The 20,377-nt window shown below is 42.6% G+C and overlaps 2 protein-coding genes across 5 annotated transcripts; both read left to right on the top strand.

The window, feature by feature from the left end:
* Positions 1-2,808: 2,808 nt before the first annotated feature.
* On the top strand, positions 2,809-8,433 carry coq10b.L (coenzyme Q10B L homeolog). The gene is given in 5 exon segments (NM_001092409.1): positions 2,809-2,965; positions 5,974-6,126; positions 6,483-6,675; positions 7,091-7,192; positions 7,860-8,433. Coding segments are annotated over 5 exon segments (735 nt in total). The 5' UTR covers positions 2,809-2,843; the 3' UTR covers positions 8,025-8,433.
* A 4,452-nt stretch (positions 8,434-12,885) lies between these two features.
* mlx.L (MLX, MAX dimerization protein L homeolog) lies at positions 12,886-19,401 on the top strand. 4 transcript variants are annotated; one of them, XM_018234672.2, is made up of 8 exons: positions 12,886-13,003; positions 13,366-13,400; positions 15,626-15,709; positions 16,266-16,411; positions 16,910-17,009; positions 17,288-17,387; positions 18,127-18,328; positions 18,899-19,401. In XM_018234672.2, exons 3-8 carry the CDS (start codon positions 15,634-15,636, stop codon positions 18,953-18,955), a joined length of 681 nt encoding a protein of 226 aa, XP_018090161.1. In that variant the 5' UTR covers positions 12,886-13,003; positions 13,366-13,400; positions 15,626-15,633; the 3' UTR covers positions 18,956-19,401. The 4 variants fall into 4 exon arrangements, with proteins under 4 accessions (XP_018090161.1, XP_018090164.1, XP_018090163.1 ...); XM_018234675.2 differs by having other exon boundaries at positions 12,887-13,003; positions 16,305-16,411; XM_018234674.2 differs by having other exon boundaries at positions 12,898-13,020; positions 16,305-16,411.
* The last annotated feature ends 976 nt before the right edge of the window (positions 19,402-20,377 follow it).

Raw genomic sequence — 20,377 nt, 5'->3', positions numbered from 1 at the left:
TGCCATGTAAAGAGCTTCTGCATGCAATGCAATTGGGCTCTGTGACAATTAACCCCTCGTTGGCATTACAGGTATCATAGGCAGAGGCCTCAAGGTATGTGAAGTAATAAAATAATGGGTACTGGTTATTTAGCCCTAGTGACTCAGGTAGCAGGTCATGGCAATTTGTAGCCTGTACGTTGTTAAAGGAGAACTAAATGTTAAATCACTGGGTGGGGAGTACCAGTGTGTTATGCTCCTCAGAGGTTAATCTAATTGCAAAGCTTCTGTCCCAGGACAGGGCTTGACTTATTCCAAAAATTCCCTGGCCTGGCTACTTTACAGAAGGCATATCCTGCACCTCCTGAAACATGCTGCATGTACATACAGAAGTGGCTGAGAAGATGTGTGCATTTTTGGAAGAAGAAGATGAGTGGCAGCATAGGATAAGCAGTAAGTGACTAGACTCACAGCCAGTGAATTTACATTTAATTCTTTCCTCTGTATCCACTTTATGGGCCTCAATTGATTCATATGGGGTTATGCATTCCTGGCTGAGCAACTGCTTCTCTATAGGAACAGCTTTTGTATTGTAGTTGCAGTAGCTCATTCATTTATAATAATGGAGGTGCATCAAGAAGTGCGATTGTGTGAGCACAGTTTGGGGGTAATATGAGCTTAGGGGGGTACAAGGGCAGAGGGTACTCACTGTACATGTCAGACAGGAATGCTCTTATTGTTTTAAAAAAGGTTCAATGTCAAACTCCTTTGCCAATAAATTACCCATAAGGCTGCATTGCCACTGCTGTTTTTTATGCCATTTGTATTTTCACAGGCCCCTCCCCAAATACTTTACCCCCTTTCCCTGTTCACTTAGTCGTGCCTCCTGAACTAGCCAGTACCCCCAGGTTGGTTATTGGTCATTGGCAAGTGCACAGCTCTTGGAGGAGGGGCTGCAGGGGAGCAGTTAGGTCCATTTAATTTCAGAAATGACATAGAAATGTACTATAAGAATGTATAGTTGTGAATAAATACACCAGAAATATATAATTACTGCCCGGGTGCACATTTTCCTATTAAGTCCTGTAACCCAGGAACCCCATGCTATTCCGGACCCTGCTGAACTCCCAAGACTAAGGACCTGATAAATCTCTTTCTAATTTGGGTCCTGGTTCGCTGTGATCGTGACCCAACCCTCACCGTCATTGCCCCCTCACTTGGCAGAGACACTGCTGCAGCTGTCGGCTCCTTTCAACTGCCACTTTCCAAACCAACTGCTTCCAGCTCAAACCTGCTCTGCCGACTCGGCATATTCCCACCCTCTACTGTTGGACTTTGGACTGATTGTCCCCAGAACCCTCCTACCTGGGCCACTTATCTGCTATATTAGCCAGTCACAGGCTCTATGTACCTTTCTGCATTCTAGCTAGTGCCCCTAAATACTGGCTGACCCCTGCACTCTGCTCTTAACTACTTCACTGCCAACCTCCTGCCTTCCTTCCATCAATCTCTGCTGCTACTTGATGTGCCACGTTGCCTTTCTGCGCCACACTAAATTTCACTTCATGTATGTGAGAGAAATGCGAGGCATGTGTAGGGCAGTGAGAGGGCACAAAGCAGGCAACATGAGGCTTTAAAGGTCACATTCACTGTTAAACACATGAATTCAAGCTACAGGGCACTGAAGATGTAGTTAAAGCTTTATTTGCAGCGATTGTATAGTGTGTAATCACAGCATGGGGCATGAAACGCATACGTGCAATAAAGAGACTGCTTTGCATGGGTCATGGGCACTAGTTGTGCGCATTCCTGCAGCAGCCAGAAGAAGCCGGTACAGAGACATTGCACGGGTGACTGGGGCAGGACACGAGTGCAGCATGTACTTTATACACAACTTGCCAACAAGCATATTAAACAGGTAGCCAGCCTATAAAACAGGTAGCCAGCAGTGTAAGGTTGTGGGTGGGGAGAGTAGGCAAAAAGAACTCAACTCAAACCCACCTGCAAGAGGAGCAGCAAGGTCTGCCCCAACCCACACATCACTATTGTTTATCTAAATTGTATCTTTGCTGATCTGAAATTGTACAAATGTATCTAAGTGCAGCTGACACATATTCTGGGCTCTGTAACAAAAGCCAATGAAGTCAGAAACGTTGTATCTTTATCAGGCTGTTCAGTGCCAGAGATAAAAGACAAACTTGGGACATTTCAGTAACAATCCGGGACTGCGGGTTGAGTTGTCAAAATGGGGACTGTCCATGGAAAAACACAACAGTTGGGAGGTATGTGATATGGGGGCCCAGCAGCCCAGCCATTGAGGCCCTACACCCCCCCCCCCAGTGGCTGATAATGAGATGTGGGGCCCCTTGGCTATTTCCACACAGCCCCCCAGGCTCCTGCTGCCTCCAAATACCCAGACACACGTGATCCAGATTCTCAGTACAGCGGCTGTAGTTGAACAGGCACGAGTAGTGACGTCACTGCATGTACATCCGGCCTCACCTGTAACTGCACCAACTGCTCCCGCCTCCCTCACACCATCCAGCGGCGCAAATACTATACAAATAGTCCCCCTCATCACACTGGCCTCTAGTCTGGCTTATAGCAGATATAGAAGGAGGACCAGGGAAGGGGTTAACAGACAGAGAAGGCGCTGGGCAGGGAAGGGGTTAAGAGCAGAAGTCGGGGCGGAGTCGGGAGGAGGTTAGTGCAGTTCACTCCATAGGAAACTCCGTATCGGCCCAACCCCTTTTACTATGACGTAAGAGCCATCGCCCCCTGTCCCCGGCGAAGGTAAAACCGCGTGAGTCACAGTCCCGGCACTTGTGCTCCAGTCCCGCACCTGACACCGACACTGAGAAGCAATGGCCGCGACCTGCTGCTGGGGAAGGAGCGGCCTCTCGTCACTCACTCGGGCCCTTCTGGAGGCGGAGAAACGGCAGTGCCGAGCGCTTGTCAGGACTGGAAAGAAGCCGCAAGGGATCCGGTAAGTTACAGCTGTTTCACCCACTTCTCACTCTCAATATCTGTCTCATATATCTCATATCTATCTATACACTCTATTATATGTGTCTCACTGGCAATATATCTAATATATATATTATACACGTATTTATTATATCATCATACATGTGTCTCACTGGCAATATCTAATATATCTCATATATATATCTATCTATACACTCTATTATATGTGTCTCACTGGCAATATAGATAATATATATATTATACAGGTGTTTATTATATCATCATACATGTGTCTCACTGGCAATATCTAATATATCTCATATATATATCTATATCTATCTATACACTATTATATGTGTCTCACTGGCAATATAGATAATATATATATTATACAGGTGTTTATTATATCATCATACATCATACCTGTCTAATATATCTCATATATACTCTATTATATGTCTCACCTGTCAGTATTTATAGATATAGATATAGATATAGATATAGATATAGATAGATAGATGTTTGTGTTATACTGGCAATATAGATAATATACACTGTATAATGTGTCTCACTGGCAATATCTGTATGTAGAATATCCAGTGTGTGTGTGTGTTACCCTGTATTTATATCATATATATGTGTATACTAGGAATCTAGATAATATATACAGTATAATATGTGTGTGTCATACTAGCAATGTGGCTCATATCCAGTGTGTAATATGCAGGGGAGATCCTGGCCCCTCCGCAGCCTGAGACAGTAGCAGTTGTTGCTGCCCCCCCTCCCCCGGAAATTCGCTCTTAAAGTACCAGGAGGAGCATTTTTGCCGCCCCTTGTACCTAGTGGGGCGCTGCCGCCTGAGCCTCAACTCGCCTCATTGGCAAAGCACCCCATGTAATATATGTGTGTGTCATTGAGTGAGTACAAGATGTGATTATATCAGACTTTAATGGGGTACAATAGGGACAGCTGAGAACTTCACTAGGGTCCAACAGACATTTCTATAGACAATAAGTCCCCCTATATCTCTGGGCATCACTACACCATCAGGGGTGTATGTTTTGTTGTGGGGTGTTGCCCCCTCTATTTTATTTTAAAATGTTTTTATAAGTTGCCCAAAAACGTCTCCTCCTAAGCATTCTGGATAATGGATCCATTACCTGAACCTTGTCTTTTACTCCTCCTCTGGATCAACGGGCAGTTAGGCAGGTAAATAGAGTTAAGGGCAGAGACACACCGTCAGATTTGGGGAGATTCGTTGCCTCACGTGGAAACTTCGGGCGACTTCACAAAACTAAACACTCCGAGTGGCAGCCTGCTGGGGATTTACATTCTAGTCAGCGGGAGGCAGTTCAGGGAGATTAGTCACCCCAAAGAAAACGAGATTTGTCACCGGGGATTAATCTCCCTGAATCTGAGCGTGTGTCTCTGCCCTAAAAGGTTGAACTTGATGGACGTGTGTCTTCTTTCAACCTCACTTACTATGTTACTGTGTTACTATGCAAGTCCACTTTTCATTCAGTGACCCCAATTGTCCACTGAAAAGCCTACAAAATTGCCTCTTCCCTTGAGCTTAAATGGGAAACCCCTTAACCCCATATTCAGGAAACCCCTAATTGATGCTGGAGCTTTTCAATCCAAACATTTATGTTCTGGTGCTGATGGGAATTTCCCATTTAAGTTCAGAGAAATTTCTGGGAACTCGTCAGCCGTTAAACAAAGTTCATGCAAATGAAGGGTTTAGCCCCATTGTCTTGTAGATTCCTGGAATTGGTGCTCCACCCTCCCTCCTGCTTCTACTTTCTTCCTAAACTCGTGATTATGGGTTGAGGCCAGAGGCGCCGTCAGGGGGAAGTGAAATAAGGGAACAAGTTTAAGCAGCACCAGACGCTACACCAGACGCTACAATAAACTAAACTACAGCTAGAACACAACTAAACTCAATAGGAACCTGATCACGGTCTGATTTGGGTTTTATTGTGTCACTTCTTGTGCAATATACATTCTCCTAGTATTCATATCAATTATCCAATTAACAGAGCTGCTGCTTTAATCACCGAATATTGAATCACCTGGCAGCGTTCTATTGGCTAATTCCTTGGTTAGCAATGTGTGTGGGGCGTCACCCAGACAATAGGGTGCAAATACCAGCTGATCCATTTCATACGACAGTTTCCGCTGGCATGCGAGTTGGAATGGGGAAGGATTCTCACTCATCTGTTTCTGAATTTCCTCTGGCTGACGGAGGAGGCTGGGAGTTGTCTTTCAATACCCGGCATGTCCTCATATCTCTCTATCTTCCCCAGTGTCACTGACCCCAGTTCCAAAATTGCAACTGCCATGCTATTGCTGAACTACCATTTCTCTGTGCCACTTAGATAAGGGGAATTGCAATCACACTGATCTATTGGTGAAATTCCATTGGCTGACTGGGGAGGCTGGGAGTTGTGCAATGGCTAAAGGCACTGGCCTCCGACATCTCCTGATACAAATCTCTATTACACATTGTCCCTGACCCCACTTTCCAAAACGCAGCCCTTGTGCTATTGCTGGGCCATTAGAGAGTCTGGTGTTAATGGGCCGCTGAGCAGTTGCACAGACAGTCCAGTGGGATAAAAGGCCGAGGCACCGGTGGGTTAGAACTGGCTGGGGCAGGAGAAGGGGGGGGGGGTGGCTGGGACGGATTGATACTTGGGGGGGTGGCTGGGACAGATTGATACTTGGCTGCGAGGACAAAGTAAAAACGAGTTGGTCCTGGTTCAGAGCAGTGCCGAGTAATCTGCCCCAGCCTCAGCCAACTGTCACTTGATTTAAAAGGAGAATTCTTTCCTTGTCTGCGTCAGAGGATTGGGCCTGGGGGTGTTACAGGCAACGTTTGGGAGCTTGTTTGTCATGTTCTTAATCCTTGTAGAGAAAGAAACATTAAAGAAAGAATAACTGGAAAACCCAATGCAACTGTTTCATGTGAAATAATGACGAGTCTGTAATTGTGTGGAAGGAGAACTCATTTGCATCTCTATTTTACAGCTATTTAAGCTCCTGTGGGATTTTGGCCTCGCGCTGCCCCAAACTACCTCGACCTGCATCACCTACCCACATACAGGGGCGCACATTCCTGAACCTCGCCGCTCCACTACTGGGGAGCAAACGCATTGAATACTCTGAATCCAAGGTGCTCGGGTGAGTGACATTTTATATAGAAATAGGCAAAAGTAAGTTTTACAGGCTGAGGGCAATAGCACATGGGGCAGTAAGTCTGGATGGGAATTGTCCCTCGATACAATCCAGTGCATGCGCTGGCACAAGTAATGGTCATATAAATGAAAGTGGGGCAACTCCACACACAATGCCCGGAATCACCCCACGAGTTATACCCATGGGGGGCAGCAGAGAGAGCCAGGCTAAGAAGGGAGGCCGTTCAGTAATATACAACTGGCACTTGTAGAATGATATATGAGAATGTGCATTTACACGTCAGGGTATGGGTTTTTAATGATTAGCAAGGGGAAATAACCCATTTATGTTTTGCTTTGCAGCTTTTCCATAGAGCAGATGTACGACATTGTAGCGGATGTGCAAAATTACAAGATCTTTGTGCCTTGGTGCAACCGTTCCAAAGTTTTATCCTGTAAAAAAGGGGTGACGAGGGCAGAGCTGGAGGTGGGATTCCCCCCAGTGGTGGAGCGTTATGTGTCCGAAATCTCTGTAATACCTCTGCACCAAGTACGGGTAAGTGCCTGAGTGTGTCTGGGAACCAGTAGATGGGCAAGTGGGGGGTAATGGGCACCTATGGATTCTTCTTCAGAGGCTGGAAAAAGATAAATGAATGTGTTTGCTTTATAAATCACAAACCAAACTGTACGTGGATTAAGGACATTGTTATTCATGATCTGCTGGAGGAGCCCAAGGCCATTACTCCTGGCAATGGCTCACAATCGCTCTATTGTAATGATAATAAAGTCTAGTTAGCATTCACTTAATGAATTCAACTATCCATCTATCCATATATTGGATCTGATATATATATATATATATATATATATATACATATATACACACACACACACACACACACACACACACACCAGTTGCCTGTTATAAAGGTCACGTGTCAGTACTGATGAGAAAGTGTTTGTGTTTCTAGGCTGTCTGTTGTGATGGAAAACTGTTCAATCACCTGGAGACTGTATGGAGATTCAGCCCGGGGTTATCTGGGCGCCCTGACACCTGCACACTGGACTTTTGTGTGAGTATCCGTCTATCTTTACACCCTGTGTGTGTATATTGTAAGGGCTGAGCTTCATTATTTAGTAGGAGTCTATGTAATGTGCAGTATACAGTTATAGTATATATTTACTGCCATAAACACACATAATGTGATTATTTGTAACCCGCCATTGAACAACATCACTAACCTTTTGCCTTGGGCTGGTGTGCCCCTTATGTAAGATCAACTGCTCCTTGCTCAGGGTCAGACTGCGGCCCATCAGGGTTGCTGCTTTGGGGCCCCCATACACCCTCTGGGCCCCCCGCCCCAGTGGTGAAGATACAGTACGTTAGAAACCTCAGGACCCCCGCCCTAGCCGCAACCTCCCTCCAGTGTCTACCTTTTTTTCCTGCTCACGACTGGAGGCCAGGAGGTAGATTAGGGGGCAGTGCCAGTACCGAGTCTTGGCCTGGGGGGGCCACCTTGTTTATTCCCAAATTCCCACCAGCTCAGTCCAAATCTGTCCTGGCCACAAATTTCCAATTTCCTAATCCTTTCAAGAACTGAATCCCCTGCACATGCAGAATAGGACCCTGTATGAATTGGAGTCTGTGAGAAAGAAGGGTGATTAATGCCCTTATGATTAAACAGATAACACAACAAGGGTTTATTTTATTTTTGAAACCAACATTTCCTTTTATTTTAGGTCTCCTTTGAATTCAAATCTCTCCTCCACTCTCACTTGGCCAGTGTCTTCTTTGACGAGGTGGTGAAACAAATGGTTTGTGCGTTTGAGAAGCAAGCGGGCCGAATTTATGGGAGGCAAGAGGTACCACTGGCAGCGGCAGCAAAGCTCCGAGCCATGCGATAAGGAAACGATAACAGGATTTCCCACTTCTTAATGAACTGCTAAAAGTCCCATATAACAATGGCTGGAGAGGCCTCTCTCTGGGGTACAGCACAGAGGCCACTGTGGGTCAGACCTGACTTGGCAATAGACTTTACTTCTTTGCATACTGGACCACCTCAACACATTGCACATACCTCTTCCTTTATATTTATTGAACTGGACCACTTTAAATTGTTAAATTATTTCAATTGTTTCAATTCTTTTTGTAAATGTTGAATATTTAAAACCTTTATAGAAGCCTTTTGTGGCTTACAGAGAAGCCCGTCATTAAAACGATGATGGTTATTTTGTATATTTAAAACACTGGTCTAATGTACATACTATTTTAGACTCTAATTTTAAAATGTAAAATAAACGTATATTAATAGTTTGTGTCGTACACCTTTAATTTAAAAAAAACCATTTGAGGCTTTATGCAGATCTGTATTTTGTCTTCTAAAGGGTTTGTCCAATTCTGGCAGCAAAAACACTGAATGTGGCCTTACGCTAAGACTGTCTGTATATCAGCGGTAAAAGGTGCCAGCTTAGAATGTGGGTTCATTAAAAACACTAAAAAAGCAAATGTGCTTAATGGTTTCATTTTCTCTGTGTGTATAATATAGAGGAGCCAGTGTAGCCATTGTAGTAATGCAGAAGGTTTAGAGCAAACCAGTTGCTACAGGACTTGCTATTTAAACTTTCAAGCAAAGAATAGAAACTAGATTGAGAGCAGAAGGAATACACCCACCAGTTTCATTTTAACTGGAACATTACTTCTCATTTTCTCAGGCATCAAAGGATTAGTGGAAATTTCAACATTTAAAAAGGGTTTTATGGTCACAACCTGGCAATTCTAGGCCTGTAAGTCTGACCTCTGTAGTGAGAAATCCTATTGGGATTCTAGAGCTCACAGGCAAGATTATGCAGAATGACATTTTAGGTATTATTATGAAGGACCGGTGTTCATTGATACAAAAAGCAGCACAGGGGGGGACCCAGCAGACATCTGCTTAGATTTTGTCAAGACTTGTGTGTATGTAGCAAGTAGCAGTCCGTGGTACATAATCTCAAAGGTGAAGAGATCCAAATGGTGAACCAAGGTGTTTATATATATATATATATATATATATATATATATATATATATATATATATATATATATATATATATATATATATATATATATATATATATATATATATAATTATATATACTGTGTATATAATTTTGTTATAAATAACTTCAAGGCACTGAGATAAACGAGAATAAGAAGCCATAGTTGTAAGCAGGACAGTTTATCAAATAACAGCAGTAACATTAGTTTCCCATGGTGCCGTCTGTGTGTATGAATGGCCGTAGTTCTGTACAACAGTGTGTTATGAAATACAGCTCATCGGTTGCCACTAAACGGAATGAGACAAAGACTATACAGAATATACAGAACTATGGCAGAGGAAAATGTGAAATACACGTGAACAAGTTCTGCAATCTGGGTACAGTCTGCCCCGAAAATGAATGTTGATGAAATTTTTTTTCCACATGTTCGTTTTGTTCTCAAAAAGACATGGTTTTCCACTATTTACAATTTCTGTTAGAAAAACTATTGTCCTGCCTTGTGTTTTTGAAAACCTTGACAATATGGTGACGGTTACATTCAATTAAAAGCATTACAATGGCTTCAACGTCGCCAAAAAACTGTTTGTCTTTACATCCCCCTAGTGGTTGTCTGCAATAATAAACACCAAAGGAACAAGATCCAAGTCCTAATAAGTAGTGTTCTAATTCTATACAATTTGCTTTAAAAGTTTCTTCGTCTGGCTGTGCCATCTATTTAGCTGACCCTGCCATTAATTTTCATCTGGCCTTACTATCTACTCCAACTCAGTGGGTTATCTGCATGACCTGGCTGGAATATCAACTCTCTCAGATTTTATTTTTTCTGGTTTCTCGCCATAGCATCTTTCATTTGTGTCATTTAGTCCATAAAGCACTGCTAGCGTCTTTTTCTTCTGCAATTGACTATCTATTCCACTTTCACCATGTGATCCATGTGACCGTTCCATCAATGCTCCATACCTCACCATCTGCGCCTCATCTTCTGGTCATACCATTAGCTCCTGCCATTAGCATCCATGGGGATGAAATTACAATATATATGATGTAGTTCTGTTCATATTTTTATCACTTTTACATTACTACCTTATTTGTCATTGATCCCTTATAACTAGTTAGCTTTCCAGTTCTCTTCAATTCATTATACCACCTTTCTCTTACTGGTCTGTGTATCTGGCCATACTATCTGCATCATCTGCCCTGCTATTTAAGTTGGCCACAGACGCAAAGATCCGATCGTACAAATCAATGTGCGATCGGACTTTCCCACCTCCCGACCTGCCACTAACCATTCAGATCAAAGTCTTACCATTCCGACCAAATAAAGTAGTTAAAGAACAGATCAGCCGATGTTCTGCCCCTGACAGTAATCGTACGATGGACAAAGCTAGTGACAGTCTCCCATTGAAAATCGTACGATCGGCAATACATGCAGAGATATAACCCTCAGTCGACAGAAATTTTCTAACCTATTCGATCCACCAAATGATCTCAGCCAGCTTTGCTCCAACCAGCTCCATCTATCTTGGCCAGATAAGATGCCCTTACCATCATATCCATCTAACACAGCAACTAGTTAATCCTATCCATCTACTTTAACATCTGTAACATCTACTTAACCCAGCTTTGTACATCACTTTACTGTATCATCAGCTCCTCCACCAACCACATCATCTACTCCAACTCTACTAGTCCTACCAGCCATCAGCACCTATGTGGCTGAAATAAAAATATTTTTCCCTTCCCACGGTCCCTATTTAATCTCTGTTTTCCATTCCTGACTAATTTGCTATTTGTCCCATTTAACCAGTTTTCCTTCTCACTTATTCTCAGTTCATCTTCCTCTTCTCTGTTAGCAGCTCATACCCCATTCCTATGCCATCCAATGGAATATAACACTTATAACACTGAGGGCCAAACAATGGGATCATTCCAATATTGCTCACCTCTATGTGCTGATCCACTCGTTTGACCCCCTTGCCCAATAAGCAGAACTTATAATAAGGTATGGCCATCTTATGACCCACAATCTCATGCTGAACCTTTATTAGGGTTAGGGTTAGCCCAAGCTTTATTAGGGGTTACTATAAAGCCTTGACTCTGCTTTTAGTTTGGTACTGCAGCATTAGAACATTTAGAGCAGCCAACATGGTGTTCTATATTCATAACTATCCAAGTTACCAAAATTCATTTGTTCTAGGGATGCACCGAATCTGGGATTTGGCTGAATCCATGTGCCCGACTGAGCCGAATCTGGAAAAATCACATGACTTATCATCACATAAACATGGAATTGAAAAGTTCCTTTACTGCGCACTGTGCATGTCAGTCTCTTGCCCCTAGGGTTGCCACCTTTGCTGATGGCTAAACCTGAACATGGGGGCAGGGCAGATAACATTGGGGGTGAAGCAGTGATGTAGGAACAGGCATGATGACATCAGAGGTGGGCACAATGATGTTGGTGGAGTTATGACACCAGGGCAAGGTTATTGCATCACTTAGATGCAACTCAGAGCCGGGCCAACCCGGGCAGGCGCCCTAAGCAACCTGGCGGGCCACGGCGCCGGCTCTGTGCGGGCTTGACTGCGCATGCGCAAAACTTGTGAATTTTTTTGCCAGCGCGCATGCGCGAAATTTCGCTCCACCGCATGTGCGCAAAATGTGTTCGCGCATGCGCAGAAGCGCAAGCCACCAGTGGCAGTCGGGGAGAGACGGGACCAGACAAGGGGTAGGCGATAGAGCAGGTACGTGCCTGGCGCCCCCTCAGCTTTGCGCCCTAGGCACGTGCCTACTCTGCCTAACCCTAGTTCCCGCCCTGATGCAACTGGCTGGATTTCTATCCCATGTTTTAAAGTGTTGATGCCCTAATGGCAACCCTATATTCTGCTTGATGATTAAGCCCAATCCTTTAATTACAGGTATGTGATCTATTATACAGAAATCAGTTATCCAGAAAGCTCTGAAATACAGAAATGCTCAGTTAAAAAAAAAACACTTATTTTTGATTGATTTGCTTTTTTTTGTATCTGTAATAATGATAAAGGTGAGTATGTTAGTATTTAAATGCTTTTCATGTACAGTATTATTGATTATTGTTCGGTTTTGATAAGGCTGAAAACAGAACAGAAAGTTCAGACCCCAACAGGCCTTACAAAAACCCAACTGTTTGGATCCAAACTGAACATGTGGCAACGCTACTTTCTCCTCGGGTTGACACCTTTTCCGGAAAAGAATACCGGCTTTCCTATATATTTCCCTATTGATAACATTAATATATATTATAACCAACATATTTATGGGCCAATACAAGACAGACCAGGTGACAAGCCTACTTTCCCCCTTTATTTAATTTAAGCGGATTGTGTCCCGAAGGAATGGGGGGATTGGGCAGAAGCCTAATACAGTGGATTTGTTACAGCTTTAGTGTTGGGCAGAAATCAGAATAGAACATCCTCTTGCTGAATAATTTAACACTGATTAGTATTTTTTGGATTCAGAAAAGGAAAGTTTACAAAGAAAGAGAGTTTTTTGTTTTTATTTTTCCTGCCACAGGGAATAACAGTTATTTTGGATGAAACATTGGGAGAGTATAGACTGTGTAGGGGAACATTACTAGTGGCAGCCAACACCAACATAGAGTTTGTTTCTGTTTTATTCCATGACAAAAGTAGGGCCTGTGAGAAGAGAATGACATATAGAGGGAACGCCCACTGACTGGAGAGCCCTCACTCCCAAGTACTGTCAGGCGCTTACGTTTCCCATGACACCACAACGCTTGCGTAACCTGTAGTCGTACGTCACAGTCTCATCTCGCGAGACTTGTGAGGAAACTCTGGAAGAGCTGTTCGGTAGGAGACGAGGAGCGGTGGGTTGCGGGACTTTTAATCCGCGGGCTGTGATATGAGAACCGGGGAGTTTGTGGGGTTGTTTTATATACGTGAACCAGAGCTTCATAGAAATAGGCCCAATGGCTCCGCCTCCTGCTTTTGGGGAACTGCCTGTTACTGATGAGACGCTGTGGCCCGTGTGAGGCAGGAATTCAGGGAGACAGTGATTGGGGGAGACAGTGATTGGGGGAGGCAGTGGGACGGCAAGGATAGGGTTACTTTTAGACTCTGCCCCTCCCCCAATCCTTTCCTTTATTGGCATTAATGTCATTAGCAGAGAATTGACGTATTGTCCCTTCCCTCCTTCTCTGTCTCCTCTCCAGCCTGATCAATTCCTTATGGCAGAATGTGAGCCCAGGTAAGACTTTTACATTTCTCTTTTTATTTCCCTCTCTGCGTTTGTAGTTGCACAACTAGAACTCGCCACCTCTGCACTGGGGATCCTGCAGATCATATTATCTCTTCATGTTCTTCCCAAAATCAAACCCTTACATTAATTCGGCTTTAAATGTCTGTGCAAAAGGTTCACTCACAGGCCCTCCAGGCTGTACATAGAGATATAGTTATGATCACACTGACACTTGCTGTCACTTTGCTAAAGGGCCAAAACATTTCAATCATCGGGGTCCAAACAAAGTCTCCGATATTCCATGTTCCCCTTCAATTGTCTCCTGTTTCATGGACAGTTACATTAGTTCTGCGTAACTAAAGAAGTAGTTAGAAATATTGTACATGATGTTTTGTGCTTTTGTACCAGCCCAAGGCAACCACAGCCCTTTAGCAGTAAAGATCTGTGTCTCCAAAGATGCCCCAGTAGCTCCCCATCTTTTTTTCTGCTGATTCACTGATTCACATGCTCTGTGCTGCTGTCACTTACTGAGCTTAGGGAGCCACTCACAATATACAGTACACATAGAATAGAAATGTCACAATATAAGGCTGATTAGTAATTAATACACATAATTACTACATGGCAGCAGCACAGAAACCAGTGCAATTAGCATCAGAATTGAATAATCAGCAAACCTGTAGCATCAGCTTATATTACAGCCAGGGAAGCTCATTTTCTGCTGCTGGATAATTAGTGACGAGCCCTAAGCTTAGCTTCTCAACAGCCAATCAGAGCCCACTGAGCATGTGAGTGTCACAGACACTTTCCAAGATGGTGACCCCCTGTGACAAGTTTGAAGTCCTGGATCATTGCTGCTATTGACAAGCTCAAACTTTAGCCTTGTGCAATAAGTTCTGTTTGTAAAATATGCTACTTTTAGCCACATTCATTTTTAGGGTTTAGTTCTCCTTTAACACCTGCTGACTTGTTTATACAGACCAAATGATTGATCGCTATGAGATGGAAATGGAATCTAGCGCCTCCATCATTGCCAAGACTTGACCTAGTTTATCAATACTTTGCCCTATATAGAATATCAAGAGAGGCTGCCCCAAAAAATTGGTCTATTTGGATAGATGACCATTTCCCAAACACATGGGAGAACTCAACTCTCCTTATTTATAGGACGCAAAGTTTTCTTTTTTACTATAAATTAATAAGAACAACAGTAGTTTGACTTTAACCAGTTGATTAAGTGTATTAAATCAATTAATATAATAAATAATCGGCGGCAACTGCTCACAACTAATCGTTGACATGGATTATCTTTGAATCAATAGAACTGCATCATGTTTTATCACATACAGTGTATATTACTTTCGTATGTACATCCGAATTCCGTACTTCATGCTGATTATTTATCTGATTTGTTATCATTTGTTTTTTTCTTTCTTTTAATTTTATTTTTTAAAAACCCAATAAAAATAATTGTTTTAAAAAAGCAATTAGTTCTGTTTAAATGTGTTTAAGGGATGCCTAGGAGCTGCACCATGACCTGCAAGTGTCTAACCCGGGTCACATCATTCTTCTTTATATAGAAGATTCGGTGGTTTTTCTGCAGAGTTAAATGTTAGCAATTGTAGTCGACGGGGTGTAAGTGAGCTATGAGGAAGTAAGTGAGTGACAAGTGAATTTTAGGCGTATCTGTGAATTCCTTCCTGATTTAAAGGATTATAAGATTTCATACCATGGCAGTATTCGTGTTAAACACAATGGGGGGATTATCTGTTATTCCCTATACTACACATGTGGCGTGCACACTGACAGTTCATATTGCAGGTCAGGAAATTAAGGTAAACTACAGACATATTGATTTGTTTTCTTTCCAAGACAACATTTTCTTGAAATTTACAAAAAAATATATATAAATTGTTTCAAAACGGCAGCGTCTTTCTCATACTAATGGGGTTACGTCATAAAAGACACTAGGTTTGCCCAGATGCAGTAACCTATAGCAACCAATAAGCAGGTAGCATTTACTGGTCCCTTGTTTAAATTAAAACATTCTTATTGGTTGCCGTGGGTTTCTGCAGATGTTTAATTCTAAGGTTAGCTTCTCCTAAGTGGAAGTATAATGCTATTTAATAAATACATGACATTTGTTGCAATAATCAATCAGTTTGTTGATACTATAAGAACTGGATTGCACCAGATTTGTTTATCTTTTTTTTTATCTGCTTTTCTATTTGCAGTTGATATCATGGAGCAGAAGGGAAGTTTAGTGTCCAGAGCAAACAGCATTGGATCCACCAGCGCGTCGTCCGTACCTAACACAGGTAAATGCTTCAACCGATTCCAATTTCCTTTTCTTTTAGAAGATTAGCATATCCCTTCACCCTTTAAGTGTTCACTTCATTTTAGGTTGTTATTCTAGTGCATTCCAGATTTTAAAATACTTATTTCATTGTGAAAAACAAAAGATATTTTTCAAACACAGTATTCAAAAAATAGGTGCTGTTGGAAGACCTAATCACATCTGTGAGTACCTCATAATTTACAAGCTATGGCTTCACATGTACAGCTCCCACGTACTATACAGTACTTTACATGGTTTGCCAATTCTCAGTTCCCAATAGTCTGGAGGACAACTGATAACAGTGACCCTGTCTTATAATGAGTTTGCTGCTCGGCCCCCAATGTCATCAGACGGAAGCTGGGTTTGGCCACAAATTGTGGAATGGCAATTGCACCACTTTCTGGGCTGAAATTAATAACCTGTGTTTTCCTGTAGAACTACTAGTTTAATGTAGCCCTGTGCAGTGCTCCCTCTGATTGGTTGGTTTGGCTTATCATGGTGTTAAAAAGCATCTATGTGCCCCACCATCTCTGTAGCCTGCAACATGATGGACAATGCTTGTTCCCTAACCTCAGATGACGAGGACAGTGATGATCGCCAAGAGACCATAAAGAATGACTACAAGGACCGGCGAAGACGGGCGCACACACAGGCCGAGCAGAAGAGGAGAGATGCTATCAAAGTAAGAAGTGATGGGTACATACAGGGAAATTGTATGGAAGCTATAACTGCAAGGTATTATTTTCTAGTTTGTTTTGGGGGCTGTCACTGTAGATATAACAGTAGCAGCAGGGGGGCTTGTATCTACAGTCAGTGTGGGGCATGGTGTGACCCTTCGTAGCTGTGTTGTATTTGCTGTAGCCTTTCACATTGTAGTGGACTGATTATTAGACATAATGTATCTTCAAGGGCAAGATTATATTAACATGGTATCATATAAAAGGGTTCTGTGTACTGCTTGACCAGTAGGGGGCATCAAGATTTGGAGGGTTTCATCCAGTTTGTGGGCCCTGGTGAGTGTGCTGTGCACATACGAAAAATCATAACTGACTTCAAAAGGCTGAGCCAAGTATGCATTAAAGGAGACATTATTCTTTATTGTTTATTCATACTGGATTTCTGATAAAGGGTTCTTTCTGGGGTTCTCCCCACGACAATGGCTTCTGTTTCTTTCCCACAGAAAGGTTACGATGATTTGCAGTGCATTGTGCCCACTTGTCAGCAGCAAGACATCGCAATTGGGACACAAAAACTCAGCAAGGCTGTTGTTCTGCAGAAGAGTAAGTGTTTTTCCTCCTTCCTGTTGTGGAAGCAGTCTCTGTCTTATATAAGAGCAGTCCATATATAATAAGTGCAGTCCATAAACCCATGGAGGTTAGCAAAATGTAGAGACATTTTATTTCCTCCGTTCAAAACAGAGTGGGGTGCTTCTGCTGGGATCAACTAAAGGGGAGAGAGGTGGCGATTCATAGGGGAGCAAGAATAAATGGAATAATGGGAAAAACACAATATTAGGAAGCTAATTGTTGTAATCCATTTTCTTATTGTAATCCTACAGCCATAGATTATATCCAGTTCCTGAATAAGGAGAAGAAGAAGCAGGAGGATGATGTGTCCACACTACGGAAGGAGGTCATGGCTTTGCAGATTATGAAATCGTAAGATATCAGTTGCAATTTATATGGATATGGAGGGGTGAATAAACTTGAAAATTGGTTCCATTATGCCCCCTTGTTCAACATGAATGCAATGAATAGAGCTTGTGGTGAACACACTCCAATGGTTTTTGTTTTGAGCTAAACCAAGAAACTGAAGCTGCTCCATGTTTGGTCTTTGTGAGGCAGATAATTAGATTAAAGGTTCACAGATAATCCTCCTGCATAAATCTAAGTAGGATTGATCAGTATGCAGGGCAAAAGCACATGGTAAGATTTGTCGCTCACTGTGAAGGTGGTGACCCCCCCCCCCCCCCAGTGATTGTGACATATAAACTCTTACCCAGGCATCCTATGTCAGACTCTCCGTAGTGCTGGTGCTCCTATTGGGAAAAACTAACAGCACTGTGTTGCCATCTTACTTACTTCTTTTGGCGATTTAGCAGTACCATGTTAGCACTTCACCCCAAGATGATGCATCAGCCCATGAATTGGATTCATTGCGGAGTGACTAACATATTGGTCCTGGGAAATCAGGGTTTCCTTTTCCGTTAAAGAAAAGTTTGAAAGATCTATGAAATCATAGCAGAGATGCATAGAAACATTTAGTACACTCTCTTGCTGACATCCACCCTGCAAAAAATGCCCTTTGTTTAGCTCCACCATCAGATTGCAAATGTTTTTACACGATTCAGTAATTTCTTCTTCTCTATTAATAATATATCATCATCCCATCTTACAGAAACTATGAGCAGATTGTAAAGGCTCATCAAAACAATCTCCACGAGGGCACAGATCAAGTTCCAGATGAGATGAAATTCAGAGTGTTCCAAGGCATCATGGATTCCCTTTTTCACACCTTTAATTCTACTGTTTCTGTGAACAGCTTCCAAGAGCTGTCTGCTTGTGTATTTGCCTGGATAGAGGAGCACTGTAAGCCGCAGGTACCGTAAAGCTTGGGGAATAGAGGTTTAGCTTTGATTTTCTGTTTCAGAAACATACCATGATTCTCCTGGTGTTAAATCTGGCCCTTTGTTTTCTTTTAGCACCATATTTATACACAGATTTAGATGTTAGGGAGAGAAACTCTATGAATGACGCTATGTATTTCCAGCAATGTATTTTTCTACCTTTGGTGTGGGTATAGTGGGAATTTAGCATCTGAAAGGCCACTGGAAAGGGGACAAGTGAAATGGAAGCGCAGGAGAGGGTAGCTTTCTATTTCAGAGAAATATATATATTTATTAATGGTGACAGCGTGGTCGAGGGATCCTTAAGGGGGTGGTATAATTTCCAAAGCAAAATTCCAGTCATCACTCTATGTTAGGTAACCGTAAGATGGTGTTTGTATGAAGAATTCCTTTGCATGGTCAGTTTGGGGGACCAAAGGCGCTATAGGGGAATTTTAAGGAAGATTTACTCGCTAGTATGAGCATGAGAGGCATTGTGCCTGGCTGACTATTGCTCTATGTATACTTGTGTTCTATAATAAACATTTCTCTTGCTCTCCTCAGACACTGCAAGACATCGTAATTCGATTTCTTCACCAGCTGAAGAACCCACTATACTAAGAGCTAATTCCTCGTGTCTTGCCAGAGATAAAAGCCAAGCAGTTGGCAGTGGTGCGGATGAATCAGAAGTGGCGTGCCTTGTATGATGTGTTCAATGGTTCTGTGTTGCTCAGTACTGCCAATTTTTACCAATGCCTCAACGCTACTAATTGCGCCATTGTGTATCTATTTAACTACAGAAGAAAGATGTGGCGCCTGAATGAGTTTGTATTCAGGAACATTTTGCCTTTGGAATCCATTCTTGATCTGTAGCTAAAGGGCTGAAGATAAAGTCCTTATTTGCTTGTGACTTCACTGAAATCTCCTTGAGGAGGGGAGACCTTCAGTTCTAGAGAATCCCCTTTTATTCTTGTAGGTTTTGTGCTATAATCAGCTTATTGAGTCTTAAAATGATTGCAGTTTTTCTATAGTTCAGCACCTTTTCATTAAAATCTTAATATATTTAACCTAAACGTGTATGACTAGATATTTCAGTGTACAGTCACCTATGTGCAATGTCACATAGGTGAGTAGCCACAAGTTGTGCCCTGCTGCTTATTATTCACATGTAATTGGGAACAGTCGCTGGCTGTAGGCTTGGATGCAATAGTTCACATCAGGGGTAGTTGATAAGAATTGAAGGCCCTAAAAACCTTAATCTTTCTGTTAGCTAAGTGGCATCTCTTACCAGGCTTTTATATTGTTCTATCCATTTAGGGCAGAGGCACACGCTGCAATTCGGGGAGATTAGTTGCCCGGTGACAAATCTCTTCTTCGGGGTGACTAATCTCCCTGAATTGGCGGGTGGCACTCGGAGCGCTTCATTTTCCGAAGTCGCCTGAAGTTTCCTCGTGAGGCGACTTCGGAAAACGAATCGATTCGAGTGCCATCCCACCGGTCATTTTCATTCTAGCTGGCGGGAAGGTAGTTCGGGGAGATTAGTCGCCCCGAAGAAGAGATTTGTCGTCAGGTGACTAATCTCCCCGAATCTGCCCTTAGTTCCACAGTATAGAACTGTTTTTAGGAGGTTTGGGCTCTATTCTTCAACTTTATCGTTGGAGCTAACACTCTGCACCAGGCAATTCATTATTTTCTATGCATTTGAATGGAATGCAGGAATCTTAAAATGTTTGCTACATGTCATATACAGCAGGTGGACAAAATAATGTCAAAGCCAAAGGGAATGGTACAATCCCAGATCCAGCGGCTGCAACAATGGTATTAATGACATTAATTAGACATTAACGTTGTCAGAGGAAGGGTCTCCTATTCCAGTAATGCCAGTTTAATTCAAGCATGGTTTCATGAGAGCCAGTATGAAGTCAAAATCGAATCTAATGCTCCTAGCTGTATGTGTGAGCATGAACAATGAATCTTACCAAAGTCTCATGTGGCAGTTGGAGATGCACCAGGAGCATAGAAGAAACAATAATATACAGCCCA

This window comes from Xenopus laevis, chromosome 9_10L (assembly GCF_017654675.1).
Source record: "Xenopus laevis strain J_2021 chromosome 9_10L, Xenopus_laevis_v10.1, whole genome shotgun sequence".
Taxonomy (NCBI): Eukaryota; Metazoa; Chordata; class Amphibia; order Anura; family Pipidae; genus Xenopus; species Xenopus laevis.
Note: the sequence above shows the minus strand (reverse complement) of the source record. Positions and strands in the feature narration are given on the sequence as shown.

Excerpts from the sequence above, each read along its gene's own strand:
- mlx.L (XM_018234672.2), top strand. The coding sequence starts at position 15,634 with ATGGAGCAGAAGGGAAGTTTAGTGTCCAGAGCAAACAGCATTGGATCC. Across the intron at positions 15,710-16,265 it reads GTCGTCCGTACCTAACACAG|CCTGCAACATGATGGACAAT; the intron begins GTAAATGCTTCA and ends CCATCTCTGTAG. Across the intron at positions 17,388-18,126 it reads GCTTTGCAGATTATGAAATC|AAACTATGAGCAGATTGTAA; the intron begins GTAAGATATCAG and ends CCCATCTTACAG.